General features: G+C 45.2%; 2 protein-coding genes across 3 annotated transcripts in view; both read right to left on the bottom strand.

The window, feature by feature from the left end:
* Nucleotides 1-15,988, bottom strand: part of nlrc3l (NLR family, CARD domain containing 3-like) — a 234,648-nt gene that overhangs the window by 55,464 nt on the left and 163,196 nt on the right. The window lies entirely within an intron of this gene.
* The window catches only part of grm5b (glutamate receptor, metabotropic 5b), a gene marked incomplete at both ends in the record, with an annotated part of 76,447 nt that overhangs the window by 8,729 nt on the left and 51,730 nt on the right, over nucleotides 1-15,988 (bottom strand). Inside the window, 9 exons of the mRNA XM_080772840.1 lie at nucleotides 180-305; nucleotides 1,150-1,308; nucleotides 2,347-2,533; nucleotides 2,710-2,827; nucleotides 7,403-7,529; nucleotides 7,809-7,977; nucleotides 8,975-9,099; nucleotides 10,737-10,858; nucleotides 12,055-12,290. Of these exons, the coding sequence (XP_080628966.1) occupies nucleotides 180-305; nucleotides 1,150-1,308; nucleotides 2,347-2,533; nucleotides 2,710-2,827; nucleotides 7,403-7,529; nucleotides 7,809-7,977; nucleotides 8,975-9,099; nucleotides 10,737-10,858; nucleotides 12,055-12,290 (1,369 nt within the window). The remainder of the gene's footprint in view (nucleotides 1-179; nucleotides 306-1,149; nucleotides 1,309-2,346; nucleotides 2,534-2,709; nucleotides 2,828-7,402; nucleotides 7,530-7,808; nucleotides 7,978-8,974; nucleotides 9,100-10,736; nucleotides 10,859-12,054; nucleotides 12,291-15,988) is intronic.

Here is a 15,988-nt window from a genome sequence, read left to right as displayed (position 1 = left end):
TCAAAATCTAAATAATGGGTCTTCAGCATATGTACAGTATGTAGCAGTGAGGGTCCCTTTGCCTGGCTTGGCCAGACTCATACCGTGGATTCACTGACGCTCCAAGCCAGGCAAGGGGTCCCTGCTTCAACACTCTCAGCTATACGATGTGAATGTCAGCGTGTCCGACCCGTACGTACCTTAAAGGCATAGAAGGTGCAGCTGAGGATGAGCAGTCCATTGTAGCCCAGTGGCGCCACCACCCCCAGGTTGGTGGTATTACAGATGAGGTTGACCTGGCGGATACTAGGGTAGTCATGGATGACCTGCAGGGACCCATCGTCCAAAAGAGAATGTAAACAAAAACATGTGGACAAAGTCACCAACGTAGCCCACCCTGACAAACACTTGGAATTGTATGCATTACATTTATAGGTTGACTCGGTATGTGCGTGACATCATCATCATACCCAGAACTTATGCGGGAACGCCTACTGAGTGGCAAAAAACTACTTTCTGGCCTTGACAGTCCATACATCCAAACAGAAAAGTCTGATTGCATTAAACAATGTTAAACGACATTAAACTCACTTTGCCTCACTTTGCCACTTTATTTGCTATCTTTATTTGCTTATTTGCTACGTTCCTTTTTTTCATGCACCACCATCTGGAACAAACTCCCCAAAAAACGAAATGTTTGCTACAAAACTAAAATCACAGCTAAACAGTTCTGTTTGCTACCGCCTAGGTTTTCTTTTAATCCTTTTTTCTGCACTGTAATGTTTATTATTTCCCCCAGACTCTCTTCTCTGCTTTAATATGTTATGCACAGTCAAGCATACTGAATTGTCCTGCTGAACTGTGCTATGCCACTGTATCTCAACACTGGGCCTGGGGACCTTATGGGTATGTAACTCTGAGAGTGTACAAATGGAACCAAATGGTCCATTTGGATACACAGTCAAATGAACACTGCCCTGGTGCATGGAGAATTCTACTGTCAAGGCTTTCTGACAGAAAAGGCTCCATGAGGAACTCTCTACTGCCCCCTACCTGTGGAGGCTCCATGAGGAACTCTCTACTGCCCCCTACCTGTGGAGGCTCCGTGAGGAACTCTCTACTGCCCCCTACCTGTGGAGGCTCCATGAGGAACTCTCTACTGCCCCCTACCTGTGGAGGCTCCATGAGGAACAGAGCCACGATGATGGCCAGCTGCAGCAGGATGAGCAGGAAGGCGATGATGAGCTGAGCGCAGGCGGACATGAAGCGAGGTTTCTTGGTGCAGATCTTCTTCTTGCTGCCCGCCAGGATGCGGGCGATGCGGTTGGTCTGGAGGAGAAGAATAGAAGGACAACAGTTGCGGCTTGTAGTTGTTGTGAGCCTGACTGTAGATCGGCTATTTTCACAATATGTATCTGTGGAACCGAGTCAGACAAAATGTAATGCCTGCGATTCCAAGAGCTTGTCAGTCCCCAGTTCAAATAGTACAGTACAGTACCCTGGCATTTTTGGGGGGAAGATATGGCGGGGGACAGGCCTATATTAGGGTTAAGGTTTTACCTTGGTGACCAGGGCGGAGTAGCTCATGGCGGGGGACAGGCCTATGTTAAGGTTAAGGTTTACCTTGGTGACCAGGGCGGAGTAGCTCATGGCGGGGGACAGGCCTATATTAGGGTTAAGGTTTTACCTTGGTGACCAGGGCGGAGTAGCTCATGGCGGGGGACAGGCCTATATTAGGGTTAAGGTTTACCTTGGTGACCAGGGCGGAGTAGCTCATGGCGGGGGACAGGCCTATATTAGGGTTAAGGTTTACCTTGGTGACCAGGGCAGAGTAGCTCATGGCGGGGGACAGGCCTATATTAAGGTTTACCTTGGTGACCAGGGCGGAGTAGCTCATGGCGGGGGACAGGCCTAGGGTTAAGGTTTACCTTGGTGACCAGGGCAGAGTAGCTCATGGCGGGGGACAGGCCTATATTAGGGTTAAGGTTTACCTTGGTGACCAGGGCGGAGTAGCTCATGGCGGGGGACAGGCCTATGTTAGGGTTAAGGTTTTACCTTGGTGACCAGGGCGGAGTAGCTCATGGCGGGGGACAGGCCTATATTAGGGTTAAGGTTTACCTTGGTGACCAGGGCGGAGTAGCTCATGGCGGGGGACAGGCCTATATTAGGGTTAAGGTTTTACCTTGGTGACCAGGGCAGAGTAGCTCATGGCGGGGGACAGGCCTAGGGTTAAGGTTTACCTTGGTGACCAGGGCAGAGTAGCTCATGGCGGGGGACAGGCCTATATTAGGGTTAAGGTTTACCTTGGTGACCAGGGCAGAGTAGCTCATGGCGGGGGACAGGCCTATATTAGGGTTAAGGGTTTACCTTGGTGACCAGGGCGGAGTAGCTCATGGCGGGGGACAGGCCTATGCCCAGGCGCTGCAGGTAGCAGTGCATGACGTGGGGCTTGGCGATCAGACTGAAGGTGCACAGGTAGCCCAGACAGATGCCAGCCAGGATGATGTAGCACAGCTCTCTGCTGGACGACTTCACTACCGGGGTGTCCCTGAACCTGCACACAAACAACACTCCAAGTAGTGAAAATATAGCAGATCTAGTGGTGCGACGCGTTGTGGGCTTGTAGATCTGCTATTCTCACTTGGTCCCATGGAAAAATCTAGTTTCACACACACACTTTCACACACACACACACACACACACACACACACACACACACACACGTGTTACCTGATGAAGACTGCGGTGACAAAGAAAGTGGCCATGAGACCCAGACAGGCAAAGACCACCGCAGCGATGGGCTCTGGGTCCCCCCAGCGCAGGTACTCCACTGGGATAGGATCGCAGCCTGCATGGGGCGGAGAGGACAGGACATTTAATGGTAAACTCAATGATATACGTAATCCAAAACTCACTAACCAATGCCTAAAGCGTGCTTGCCAAGTGAATTATACTGTATGATCGTCTCTGTCGGGTTTAAATCCTCTAAAGCAACTACACTTCAGAAACAAGCCCATAAAACCAAAACCCGCAAATACCAATATTTACAGCAACACTACAAGTAGACACATGGCAACACTGGTCTAATATTGAGCGTTGAATGATTCCAACACAACTATTCTACTGACACAAAGAGAGCTGTAGAAACGTGACATAATTCCCCTCCACTCATTCTTACTTACTTATCAACCAGTATATTATTTGAATATAAAAGACTCCTATATATGCGTCTTTCCTCATGGTTATTAACATTCACATACTGTATTCAGTCTGTTCTCCCTTTTCATCCCCCATGCACCATTGCACTGTTTCCATCCATCTCTTCTTCTCTCTCCTGTAATAATAATAAATGGGAGAATATTATTTCTGTCTCATTATTTCCTGTCTTTCAGTCCCCTCCTTCCCTCCCGCTGTCATCCTCTCTTTTTGAACCTTCTCTTCCTGTGTAATCCCTCCACCATAGCCATGTAGATCTTCTCTTTTTGCTATGTTCAACCATTTGCCTATGACATACTCAAAGGTTGTAAGCAGTTAAACATTTCACCGCCATAAGGAACTGCAGTAACTCAATGTTGATAGACCACGGCAACTACCACCCTGTTTCTATTCTTAGCTCCATCTCGAAAGTGGTGGAAAAAATGGTCTATGAACAGGTTGAAAAGTATCTTGCTTATTAATGTACGAATCTCAATCCGGCTTCAGAACATTCCACTCCACTGACACATGCCTCCTCTATTTGAGGAGGCATATGTCGAGAGGGAGGCGATGATTTGATTGGTTGAGCAAAGTACATATTGAAGATAAAAGTAAGGGCAGAACAGTTAGGGGCATTCCAGCTGGCTGCTGGAATGCTTTTCCAGACTCTACTTGTCTACTAGATTATAACGCCCAACTCATGTAAAAAAGGAAAAAGGCAGCCCAGTAGGGGAGGGGTCCAGTAAGGGAGGAGATGCGTTGCCCATGTGGGGCGAGGCTTCCCTCCCCATATATCTGACAGATATAGCTGAGGGCTGATTTCACCCAACACCACATTTTCATGACAAATGTTGGTCATGAACATGGCTTCATGACTAGAGTATCTAAAAACACACCTTGCACACATAAAAACCCAAGAAAGGGTTTATTGTGCGCTAAACATCATTAAAATAAGATCTGGTTGCAAAAGGGCTGATTAATCACTACAAGGTAATCAGTTTCTCTCTCTCCTCACAAAGACAGTTCAGATGTGTCATAATATAATACCAATTTGGGGGTCCTTGACATGAAAATGTTTAATCTCTCTTTCTCTCTCTCTCTCGCTCCCTCCTCCCTTTTTCTATTTCCTCCTGGCAGACAGACAGGGGGATAGAGTGTCATTAATTAAAGGGACACTTGTAATTACCATCCTTCCTGACACTTCCTACACTACTCAGTGTCTCGGCCAGAGACAGAGCATCAGGGACATGTAATGTGTCACGCATGCACGCACGCACGCACGCACGCACGCACACACCCGTGCAGTCTTTTTCTTTCTTTATTTCTTTCTTTTTTTCTGCACACATGCACACACACGTCTATACACACACACAGTCGATAAGGTTGCGCTAACGTCGTTAAACGTGATGAAGCCATTGAGTGTCTTTGTCTTTTTATGCAGCCAATAAAGTTTATTTAATCAGTGATGTAGTTAGGTTGCAGGGCATAATCAACAGACACTATTTGCTAAATGGGACTTATGGGAGCTGTGTGGACCATAAAAGACCGTAGACCGTAGTGTGTGGATGGAACACGTTATTCCAACCAGTTCCTTTCCCGGCTGACCAGAATATAGAGCCCAGGGTTACTACATGTTTTTTGTGAGGGTACCTACCCTAGGGGACACAGGGAAAACATACAGAAAACATACAACCTCCACACAGAAACCCCAGCTAGGGTATGGATGCTAATGACACGGAGTAGAGAACATGCTCCCAGCGTCCCCAGCGGGAATGGAACCCGGGACCTCATACATCATGTTCACATTCCGGCCAATCATGTTTGGCGTCTTAACTGTTCTGCCCTCACTTTTATCTTCAATATGTACTTTGCTCAACCAATCAAATCATCGCTGTGGGGTGATCAGCTAAACTCAGAAAGATGGGCATAGGAGGGGCTAGCGCCTCTCAAAAATAGGTCTGTCTGTCTGTCTGTCTGTTCCTACTTTCCTTTTTTATTATCTTATCTTTGGACAGTGGGCATGGTTTGTGTTTTAATCAGATCGTGCTACTTTGGCAACAGGTTGGCTTAGCGGACAATTTATAATGAGCAGCTGAACGTGTAATAGAGCAAGCCAAGAGAAACAAAGAGGGCATATTGATTTGCATTCAAGGCGAAATTGATTTGCATTGAAAGTGTCTCTTAATGCAAAATAGAAAATGATAGAAATTGGTGACCATGACAGTGGCAAATTGAATGGAATGGAAGTGTGTGTGTGCGTGCGTGCGTGCGTGCGTGTGTGTGTGTGCGTGCCATTGACATTCTGTCTCTTGCTCTCTCGTTAATAATTGGTTGTGGAGGCATACTAATATCAATTAAAAGCTCTGTGTCAGCGAGGTAGGAACAATATGCTTCTTCTAAACACCAGTCAGGGCCTGTCAGTCATGTAAAACTGTAAAACACAAACCAGACAGATCGAAACCACAGTTAAGTATAATTATTACATGGCTTGGTTGAATGCTTGATTCTGATTGGTCAATCGTTTAATTCAGTGGTCTGTTATTTCTTGATAATGACCACTCCGCTCTATAACAGATCGATGCCTAATCAAACCCTATAGGAGCACCTGCTGCGCCCGCTTGATTGAATGCTGTTTCCAACATGACAGCCATGTAAACACACACACAATGTCATTTACAGCTAAACATTGCTCTCAAAAATGTTTTTGAAATCATTTGAGCAAGAAATAGACGAAGGAGTACCAGATTCTATTTGATCAACTCACTTCCTTGTTTTCCGACAGTGCTGCAGCTGGGCAGACGCCCACCACTTACCGCAGGCAAGTAAATATCTCGTTTTGTTGTGTTTTGGATCAATTTATTAATTTCTGTATTAAGTAGCCATGTAATAAGCTGGATATTGTCAGCCTATAGGTGGTCATTGTCAGGGTCATTGTCAGCGGTGAATTATCTCCCGACAATGACCACCTAGGCAGACATTAACCCTTACATAACACCAAAGTCTGCCTTGTAATATAAGAAAATTAACTTTTTGTAAAGCTCCCAGTCCAGGCTTTATTATAGATTATTATTTCTGTCTTCATCGGAAGATTAAACTCTGTGTCGAAACGTTAATCAATAAAGCCTTGTGGACTTCTATTTTTTATATTGCTTTATCCACAGTTTTGTCCTGCACCTGCTGTTTAGTGGATGTGCCACTTCTATTCTTTCTTTAACGTCTGACTTGTAGCCCTCAAACTTTATGCACTGCAAGAGTCAAAGGTAAGAACTATTCTTGCGTATAGCCTGACGCTCAGAGATCTCCACACAATGATACAGCTATAAAGTAGCGGTGCATAGCCAGGGCTGACCAGAGGACACTCTGGATTATTTCCAATTGTCAGTACTTTAAATTCTACTCCACTACTCAGCAGCAAATATTGTACTTTTACCACTAAAACTTTAGTTACTGCTTGTTACTTTATAGATTTCGATTATTATTACAATTCAATTCAAGTGTCTTTATTGGCATGAGAAAACATATAGACAAGCTGCACTCCTGCACATCCAAAGTGCACCACTTCCGCACTTGAAATAGCCGATCTACAAGGTCTGCTAGCTTCAAAAGAGTTTTATACATTTGTAAACTTGACGAGTAGCCTATTTTCTACTTTTGGTACTTTAAGTACATTTTTGATACCATTACATTTTGAATTCTGTACTTTTGCTTGTGAAAGAGTATTTCTACATTGCACTACTGATACTTTTACTCACATATTATGTTACATTTATAAGTAACAAATGTGAGTACTTTTTCCACTACCGAGGACACTCGCCACCCCAGCCACAATCTGCTCCTCTGGCCACGGCCAGGCAAGTGTATCCAAATCCATACAACCAGACAGACATCTGACATGTTTTCACCTATAGGGTAAGTCTACCTGAAATTCTAATTAAATATTTATATGAAAAACAAGGAACGCCCAGAAGTACAGTTTCTTGTATATTATATTAACCACTTCAGCATCCATATTCTGGGGAGAACATTAGCCACAAATAGCAGATCTACAAGCGCACAACACATCGCAACCTACTGAGTTGTGAGATTGTACACACACACACACACATGCGCAGAACTACACACACATGCACGTGCACACACACACACACACACACACACACACACACACACACACACACACACGCATGCACACACTGACACACAAACACACACACTCACACGCACACACCTGTGAGGTCATGCGTGGGCCAGGAGCCGAGTTCGCAGGCTCGGCAGGTGTATTCGTCAAACACAAACTCGTTCTCTTTGCAGGGAGTGCAGGTCCAACAGCAGCTCACCTCACCCTTACGGATCACCTGGAAAACATGGAATGACAGTCAGAGCTTCACTGATCCCGCCGGGCCAGGGACATCAAGTTGCAACTGTACTTTGACCACTTTGGTTCTGTCTACACCAAAATCTCTTCCCTAAAAATAACAAATCTACAATCTCGTAGTTTGAGCTTGTACATCTGCTATTTTTGGAATAGCCAAAGTATAAAATAATGCTTTTTTAGCTCAAATCCAAAAGGATGCTTAATGGGTTAAAGTGGTTAATAAGGTTTTAGAAGCATTGTGTTGCTGTGTTCTGGTCACCTTGATCTGTCCCTTGGCACAGGGCTCGCTGCACACAGACTTCATGATGACATCTCTGCTGGTCCAGATCTCGTCGTCATCCATCTTCAGGCCGCGGTTGTCCCAGCTGCCCACGTTGATGTAGTCATAGTAGTCCTTCCCCATCTTCTTGAAGTTCATGATTTCATATCTGATCCAAATAGTAACATAATGCGCGCACGTGCACACACACACACACACACACACACACACACACACACACACACACACACACACACACACACACACACACACACACACACACACACACACACACACACAATGTCACAACGAGCATTGTCCTCACAAAGACACGACACACTTCAAAGACACTTTGTTATTCATAACGAGTGGGTGTGATGACTAATCGTGTAGGAACCAGGGGAGATTTATTATGGACCGCATTAACCCTGGTGTCCCTATTTTATTTAATTTAATTGTATTTTACTTTTTTTTATTTCCAGTACAATATGATATAAAACTGTGGTTGTACTGTTCCGCTCCCAGTAAAACAATATTAAACTATGGTTGTACAGGTCAGCTCCCAGTACAACAATATAAAAGTGTGGTTGTAACAGGTCAGCTCCCAGTACAACAGTATAAACCTGGGGTTATACTGGTCAGCTCCCAGTACAACAATATAAAACTGTGGTTGTAACAGGTCAGCTCCCAGTACAACAGTATAAACATGGGGTTATACTGGTCAGCTCCCAGTACAACAATATAAAACTGTGGTTGTAACAGGTCAGCTCCCAGTACAACAGTATAAACCTGGGGTTGTACTGGTCAGCTCACAGTACAACAGTATAAACCTGGGGTTGTAGTGGTCAGCTCCCAGTACAACAGTATAAACCTGGGGTTATAATGGTCAGCTCCCAGTACAACAGTATAAACCTGGGGTTGTAACAGGTCAGCTCCCAGTACAACAGTATAAACCTGGGGTTGTAACAGGTCAGCTCCCAGTACAACAGTATAAACCTGGGGTTGTACTGGTCAGCTGCCAGTACAACAGTATAAAACTGAGGTTGTAACAGGTCAGCTCCCAGTACAACAGTATAAACCTGGGGTTGTACTGGGAATAAAACACAGTAAGGATATGTAAATCTCATTGTGATTTACCCTGGTTAAAGGTTCGTGTGTCTATTTACCTTCCAGGTGAATCTCCGTTCTCGTCAAACAAGATGCCCTCCCCTGACACGCCTGTGAAGTTGGTCTTCATCAGGAAGTCCAGCAGGGTGGCGCCATCTATAGGTCGCATGGCATCACATAGACCCTACCGACCACATATAATGAATACCTTTATTCCAAATGTATACATTGTACATACCCTTGTTGAATTTATTTATTCGGGTCCATCCCTAATCATGTGAGCCGCGAGAGCCATATATAGTCTAGCCTACCACTGTTTCCCAAACAGTGGGTCGGGACCGAATTGTGGGTCACAGAACAATTTGTATGTTACGTCTCTTTCTACATTTAAAAACCTTTTTTTTTTTTATTATTATTATTAATAAAAAACGTTTCAATACATTTTAAAACAAACAAATCTAAGAAATTCCATGAATAAGATTTTTTTATTTATAATTAATTAGTTTAAAAGAAGAAGTAAAATAGCTCATACAAGATCGCAATGGGGCGCACCGGCTTGCAGATCTGCTATTTTCACTAGTTTGGGTCCCCGGCAAGACAGAAAAATCAATGTCTAACCGCAGGCGTTATAAGTGTCTTGTCAAGTACCTTCTAACCCACAACACAGATGGGCTGCGCAGCTCTGAGCCGTATCAGTGAATGAAGCGCCGCTGCCGTAGGACGCAGGGAATCTACATCATGCAGTATTTATTAGACATTCAATGTTCAAGTGAGCCTGACCTGGAATCCTATTTTATCATCTATTATTTATATCAGTGATTTTCACTTCAAGGTCCATATTTATTCGGCATTTGAGCCACGGACCATTCGGTGACATTTATTAGCTTCTCAGACCCCAAACTATGCAAAATAATTATGTTGTTGTCAGTGGATAAGATTCACAATTCCATGCTGTATTGATATGGTGTAGGACAGATAACATGCAAACGCTGTTAACAATGATTCTACGGGCCTTTCTCGGCGCCACCCCTCTCCCATTTGTTTATATTGTGTTTAGGATCCAAGATGTCCGCAGCACCAGGAGGAGGTGGCCTTACTGGGCTGCGTTCACACATTCAAAACACCTGTCTTATGTCTTGTGTCTGTGTCCAATGCATTTCCAATGGAAGCCCATATGGTTTGACCAAACATTTTGTTTGATGGGGGGGTGGGGGGCAGAACACATCCTGAGGTTACTGGAGGTAACTATCTCCTGTAATTGAGAGCATTTTGGAGGTTAGGATTCAATGGCTTTTAAAGGTTGATTTGGTTCCTACCCTGTTTTCCATTTTAATTATTTCTATCGCTCAGGCCTTGTGGAAATGTGGTGTTTAATTTTACTATCCATTGCCTTTCATTACATTTGCGTTCCCCCTCTGTCCAGGTTTGGTTGTGTTGTAATGATCGGACTAACAGGAGGTTGAACCAACGCCACGCTACCGCCCTAGCATCCATGCACCCTCATGCCTTGTTCTCTCCATCATTCCATCCATCCATGCACCCTCAGGCCTTGTTCTCTCCATCATTCCATCCATCCATGCACCCTCATGCCTTGTTCTCTCCATCATTCCATCCATCCATGCACCCTCATGCCTTGTTCTCTCCATCATTCCATCCCGCCCTAGCATCCATGCACCCTCAGGCCTTGTTCTCTCCATCATTCCATCCAGCCATCCATCCATCCATCCTGTCAAGGCAGTGTTATCCACCTGGTAGGCTGCCTGTCTGGGCAGTGCCCGATGCATGCAGACCATATATGCCATACCGTAGATGGTAACTCACCTGGTAGCCTGGGCACAGTGCCCGCTGCATGTTATGCAGACCGTATGCCATGGAGTAGATGGCGTTGATGACGAAGCCCATCTTGGTGTCTTGGGCGTACTGCTGCCGCAGCGAGTCATGCTCTGCACAGAACACAGTCTCGTCACACAAACCCTATACAATGCAGACTTAATCGCTCCTCAACCCATTCTGACCTGAGATCAGATTCTAAAAATGTCTTCTATGTCAGTTGCTCTTCGATTTTTCTAAAATAGCAGACCTACAAGCTCGTAGCGCGCCACCTGGTGGCGCGCTATGAGTTTGTAGATCTGCTATTTTTCAATAGCTAAAGCGACATGATTCTAACACTAAAATGGGTTCCCGCCCAAAATGGGTTAAACCCTCTAAGACTTAATAAACTGGACCTTAAATGAACTGGATCTTTATTATCCCCACAGGGATATAGGCCTACATCTTGTCTGTACCAATAAAACCATATTGCACAAAACAACACAACACCAAGACAATACATGAAGTCCTCAGTATACACAGAAAGCATCATGTCAGCGAGGCAGTTTGTTTAGTGCACTCAGTGCACTTCAGTGCACTGCACTGAAGGGCTGAAGGTGACAAAAACGTGTTCCCATTTCAAGTTCAAGTTCTGTATCTTTATCCAGATGGTAGCCTATGAGTCTGAAGTGACAATGTAGGGCACTGGTTCCTAAACCTTTAGCCCGTGTCCCAAAATAAATTGCCTGGGACCCAACCTAGTGAAAATAGCAGATCTATACAAGGTCTAGATCTACAAGCGACTTGTAGATCGACCATTTTCACTTCTTAAAAATGTGTTTTCAATTTATTTATCTTTATAAACAAAATGTATATACAGTATATGCAGGCCAAAGATCACTGTTTGGCTCCGTCAGGTGCTTGCATACATATATATATAATAAGCAAAAGCAAAAGCAAAATGTAGGAAACAAAAAAATAAAGGGAATCATAAAACTGTTTCTGTGACCATCTGTGACCATCATAACGGCTCATAGGCTCACCACCGTTAGGCTGACAACCGTTTTGGTGGTCACCTTATTAACTACAACTGGACTATGAATAGGCCTGTCCTGAACAAACAAAGAAAGCAATGATGCTTATGACTCTCAGAATATAGTGCTTTAACCTTTATTCAACCTTATAACAAAACCCCTTTTGTTTTATCCAAAAAATATCACTTACACTACCTAAATGTACTTAGTTACTTTCCACCACTGATACTTGTGAGCTGTGACAACGCTAACCGGTTCAACCCTGCCTGCGGTGGAAAAGGGGGCCATGCACTCACTGCTGCAGGTGCGGTTGTACTTGGCGTTCTCCTGGGCGTGGCCCTTCAGACGGCAGTGGAAGCGGTGCTGCCAGAACTCGGGGAACCAGGGGTTGCGCGGGTTGTTGTCGGGTCGGAGACGCAGGTAGTAGTCGTCGAACCACTTGACGTCGGCCGACTGCAGCTTGATGGTGATGCCGCCCGCCGCCTCGCGCACGAAGCCGTCCGTCACGTCGTAGCGGTCGGCCCAGCCGTCACTGTAGAGGGAGGGGGGGGGGGGGAGTATATACGCTCTGAGTTAAATAGGCTCTATGAACACACGCCATTTTGGAAATACCTTGGGGCCCTACTTCCTTCACAGGTGTTACCGATGTTAGGGTGCTATTGTGCATGTTGGCTCACTGGAAACATGGTTCCAAATGGCTCCGTACGGGTGTGTAAACTCTGAGAGTGTACATGGGGGTCCTTGAAATGAAAAGGTTTGAGAACCACTGTACATTAAATGGAACATAGCCTTAATTAGTTTAATCGGTAACACGTGTGAAGGAAGTAGGGAAGGGGCCCGGAAGTAGGAAGAATGATTCTGTGAACCACATCACCCCGCTTTGTGGCGGCGAGTGTTTGTGTGAGTATGATGTGTCCCTTTAACACTGGTACTGTGTGTATACGTGTGTATGATGTGTCCCTTTAACACTGGTATTGTGTGTATACGTGTGTATGATGTGTCCCTTTAACACTGGTATTGTGTGTATACGTGTGTATGATGTGTCCCTTTAACACTGGTATTGTGTGTATACGTGTGTATGATGTGTCCCTTTAACACTGGTATTGTGTGTATACGTGTGTATGATGTGTCCCTTTAACACTGGTATTGTGTGTATACGTGTGTTCATGAGCCCGTTATTGGGGCAAATTCAATCTTGAAGTAGTGAAGATGAAGTCTAGAGGCACCAGTATCTCACCAGAACACACACACACACACACACACACACACACACACGTAGGCTCTATGTACGCACAAAATCACAAGCACCAGCCAGGATAATCTAGGTCAAATGGCTCATTTTGGCTGCATTTTGACAGCCATGGTCTCCCGGACCGCAATGAGATGAATGTGACTTCCTTCCAACACACAAACACACAAGCACGCACGCAATTCACAATTTTTCCACAGATTTCCAGGAGGCAGGCAGGTTAAGGTAGGTAGGCACAGATGGCAGTGAGAGTGTTCACAGCATGGCTCTGCGTGTGCGTGCGTGCGTGCATTTGTGTGTGTCTCTCTCTCTGCTTGGAGCTGTGGTCATTAATCATGTTGGTGACATGTTCTTTTGGGGGAGATTCATCACACGTTAGACCGTGTGTGTGTGTGTGTGTGTGTGTGTGTGTGTGTGTGTGTGTGTGTGTGCGCGCGCGTGTGTGAGGGAAAGGGAGAAACAGACATCCATTTGTGTGTGTGTGTGTGTGTGTGTGTGTGTGGGCTGTAGAAAATGGGAGCTTGGAGCTAACCTGTCATCTTAGACTTTCTGTCGATCCATTGCAGCTCGTATACACACACACTCTTTCTCTCTCTCTCTCTCTCTCTCTCTCTCTCTCTCTCTCTCTCTCTCTCTCTCTCTCTCTCTCTCTCTCTCTCTCTCTCTCTCTCTCTCTCTCTCTCTCTCTCTCTCTCTCTCTCTCTCAGGGATTGGTGTGACAACACTACACAACAAGAACTAGACATCAGACAATGTGCAAATGGATTTTAGTCTTCCGACCACTCAAAGTGCACACACAGGTGTCAACTCGCTGGATTGGGAGCAGATCCTTGCCTTGCTCATGGGCATGTCGACACAAAGTCAGGAGGAAAATGGGAAACAACCTGGCATCCTGCCTGGTTAGGAAGTGTAGCTCAGTGTCTACCTTGTTGTGTGTGCAGCAGGGGTCTGTGCAACTTTCTCCATCGCAAGACTGTGTTCACAGAGTCTGTACACTGTCAAGTCGTCAACGTTTTCCCTTAGTTGTGGATCAGTCACAGTGCTCAGGTATTCTGCCACTCTCTCTGTCTCGCACCTCCTCTCTCACTCACACACATGTCTCTCTGGAGGCCCTGCCCTGCCTCTGTCTGTCTGTTTGTTTCATCTTCCCAGCAGGTCACATCTGCAATTCCCGAGCGGACAAAATAACACAGCATGTTGGCACACGCAGGCACACGCATCCATGCACAGTTATGCGTGCGAGCGCACACATGCAACCACAATCTGTGTCGGCTAAACCGATTAACTTGAAGTTGTAGATTAGCCACCTGAAGGCACATACAGTGTGCTCTCTCTCCATAGTATAATCATCTTCTGAAGGCTCAATGGCTCATCACGGTAACCGGAATTCTTGCCTTAAAACACACTCGCCCTCATGTTTTTCTGCCGACCTCACGCCGATCGCTCGGTGGGGCAGTTCTTGTATCCTTGTATCTGTTTTACTGAGGTTAAAATTAGGAATAAGGTTAGGTTGAACCGTTTAGGCATAGTTTACTGAGGTTACGTTTAGGAATGCAAAGCTGAGCAGTTCCGCCGGCTGTTTTCGCGCGAACGTTCTAGTATCCCTCATCACACCATGTACAGTATAGGGAGTAGATCTACCTGTAGCATACATGTTGAGGGGATGAATCCCACTCCACGATTGTAGATCCGCCTCCCATAATATGCATGGCCGCTGGGGTTGAGGTGATTAAAAGTCCAGCAGAAATGTCTTTTCTTGGCCATATCATGACCTATTTCTATAGTGACACACCTAGTGGAATAGTAAGAGAGTGGCGACACTAGACTCCCATTGTAACAATGGAATGCGGAAGTGCTCCTCAATGGGATAGTTCCAATGTTTGGAACTCTAGCCCATAGGCACCCGCTTTGTGGCAAGATCAAAGCGTGTCGCCCTTACTATTCCACTCGGATGACACAGAGCCGGCTGTGTCTCAGCCAATCACAGAGATGGGCATGGGTTGTTGATTCACCGATTGAATAGGCGTGCGGTGCAACACGTTGAGCTGAATGCGGCCTCAGGCTATGCAGCTTTGTTGTTGCTGTCGCACTGCAACTGTCATTTTCTGTTTAGATTTAACGGAGTAGCGTCAGACTAGTGTCAGCACCAATTAATCATCTCCTAATTGTGGAAGATAGACATTGAACAATGGTATTACCAGGTGCCAGAATTATATGGCAGGAAGTAATAAAGATTGGAATGTGAACTTAAAAAAAGAAGAATCTTACCATATACTGTAGGTACATGGGTAATGATAACACTCCATGATTTATCACAAAGCCCTCAGCAGAAATACTGTCCTTGGGGCAGACAGCCATCATTCCAATATCGTCGTTCACAACATCCCAGTCAGCCAATTAACTGTATACGTAGCACCATTTCAGAATCCATGTCCAAAGCCTTAGAATGAACCAATCACTTTCGGACAGGTTAATACAGTACCAGGAAGGCACAGACAAATCAAAAACACACATTCCAATGCATGAGGTGCATAATTAAAACATTTTGCAATGTACAGCACTATAAGGAAGGCAGCAATTATTCTAGTGCAGGTGGAAAACATATTCAGCATATAAAACTACCAGCAAACCAACAATTACAATACATTCACCACATGTATTTTGGCCCAGACAGTGAAGCATGAGTAAACTGAATTGGATGACAAAAGAAGTTCTCAAGGGCAGTGCAAAACAGAAAATGTGTACAAATATTGTTTACTTGAAAAATAGTGTCGTGTTTTTCTCGCACGTCCATGCATCCTTCAGGTTTCGCCAGGGAAAGAACAAGTAATGATAATGACAATCCCTGGTGTTGAATTAAATTAAGGGTGAGTTTTTACATTCTCAGAGTGAAATGAAGTGGTTCAGGGGTAGAGTGGGCGTCCGGCAGAACAACCGGAAGAACAGCCGGATGCCAACCGCAAGCTTCCCAGTTTGATCCC

The sequence above is a fragment of the Protomyctophum bolini genome (assembly GCF_963924005.1).
Source record: "Protomyctophum bolini genome assembly, chromosome: 9".
In the NCBI taxonomy this organism is placed as follows: Eukaryota; Metazoa; Chordata; class Actinopteri; order Myctophiformes; family Myctophidae; genus Protomyctophum; species Protomyctophum bolini.
Note: the sequence above shows the minus strand (reverse complement) of the source record. Positions and strands in the feature narration are given on the sequence as shown.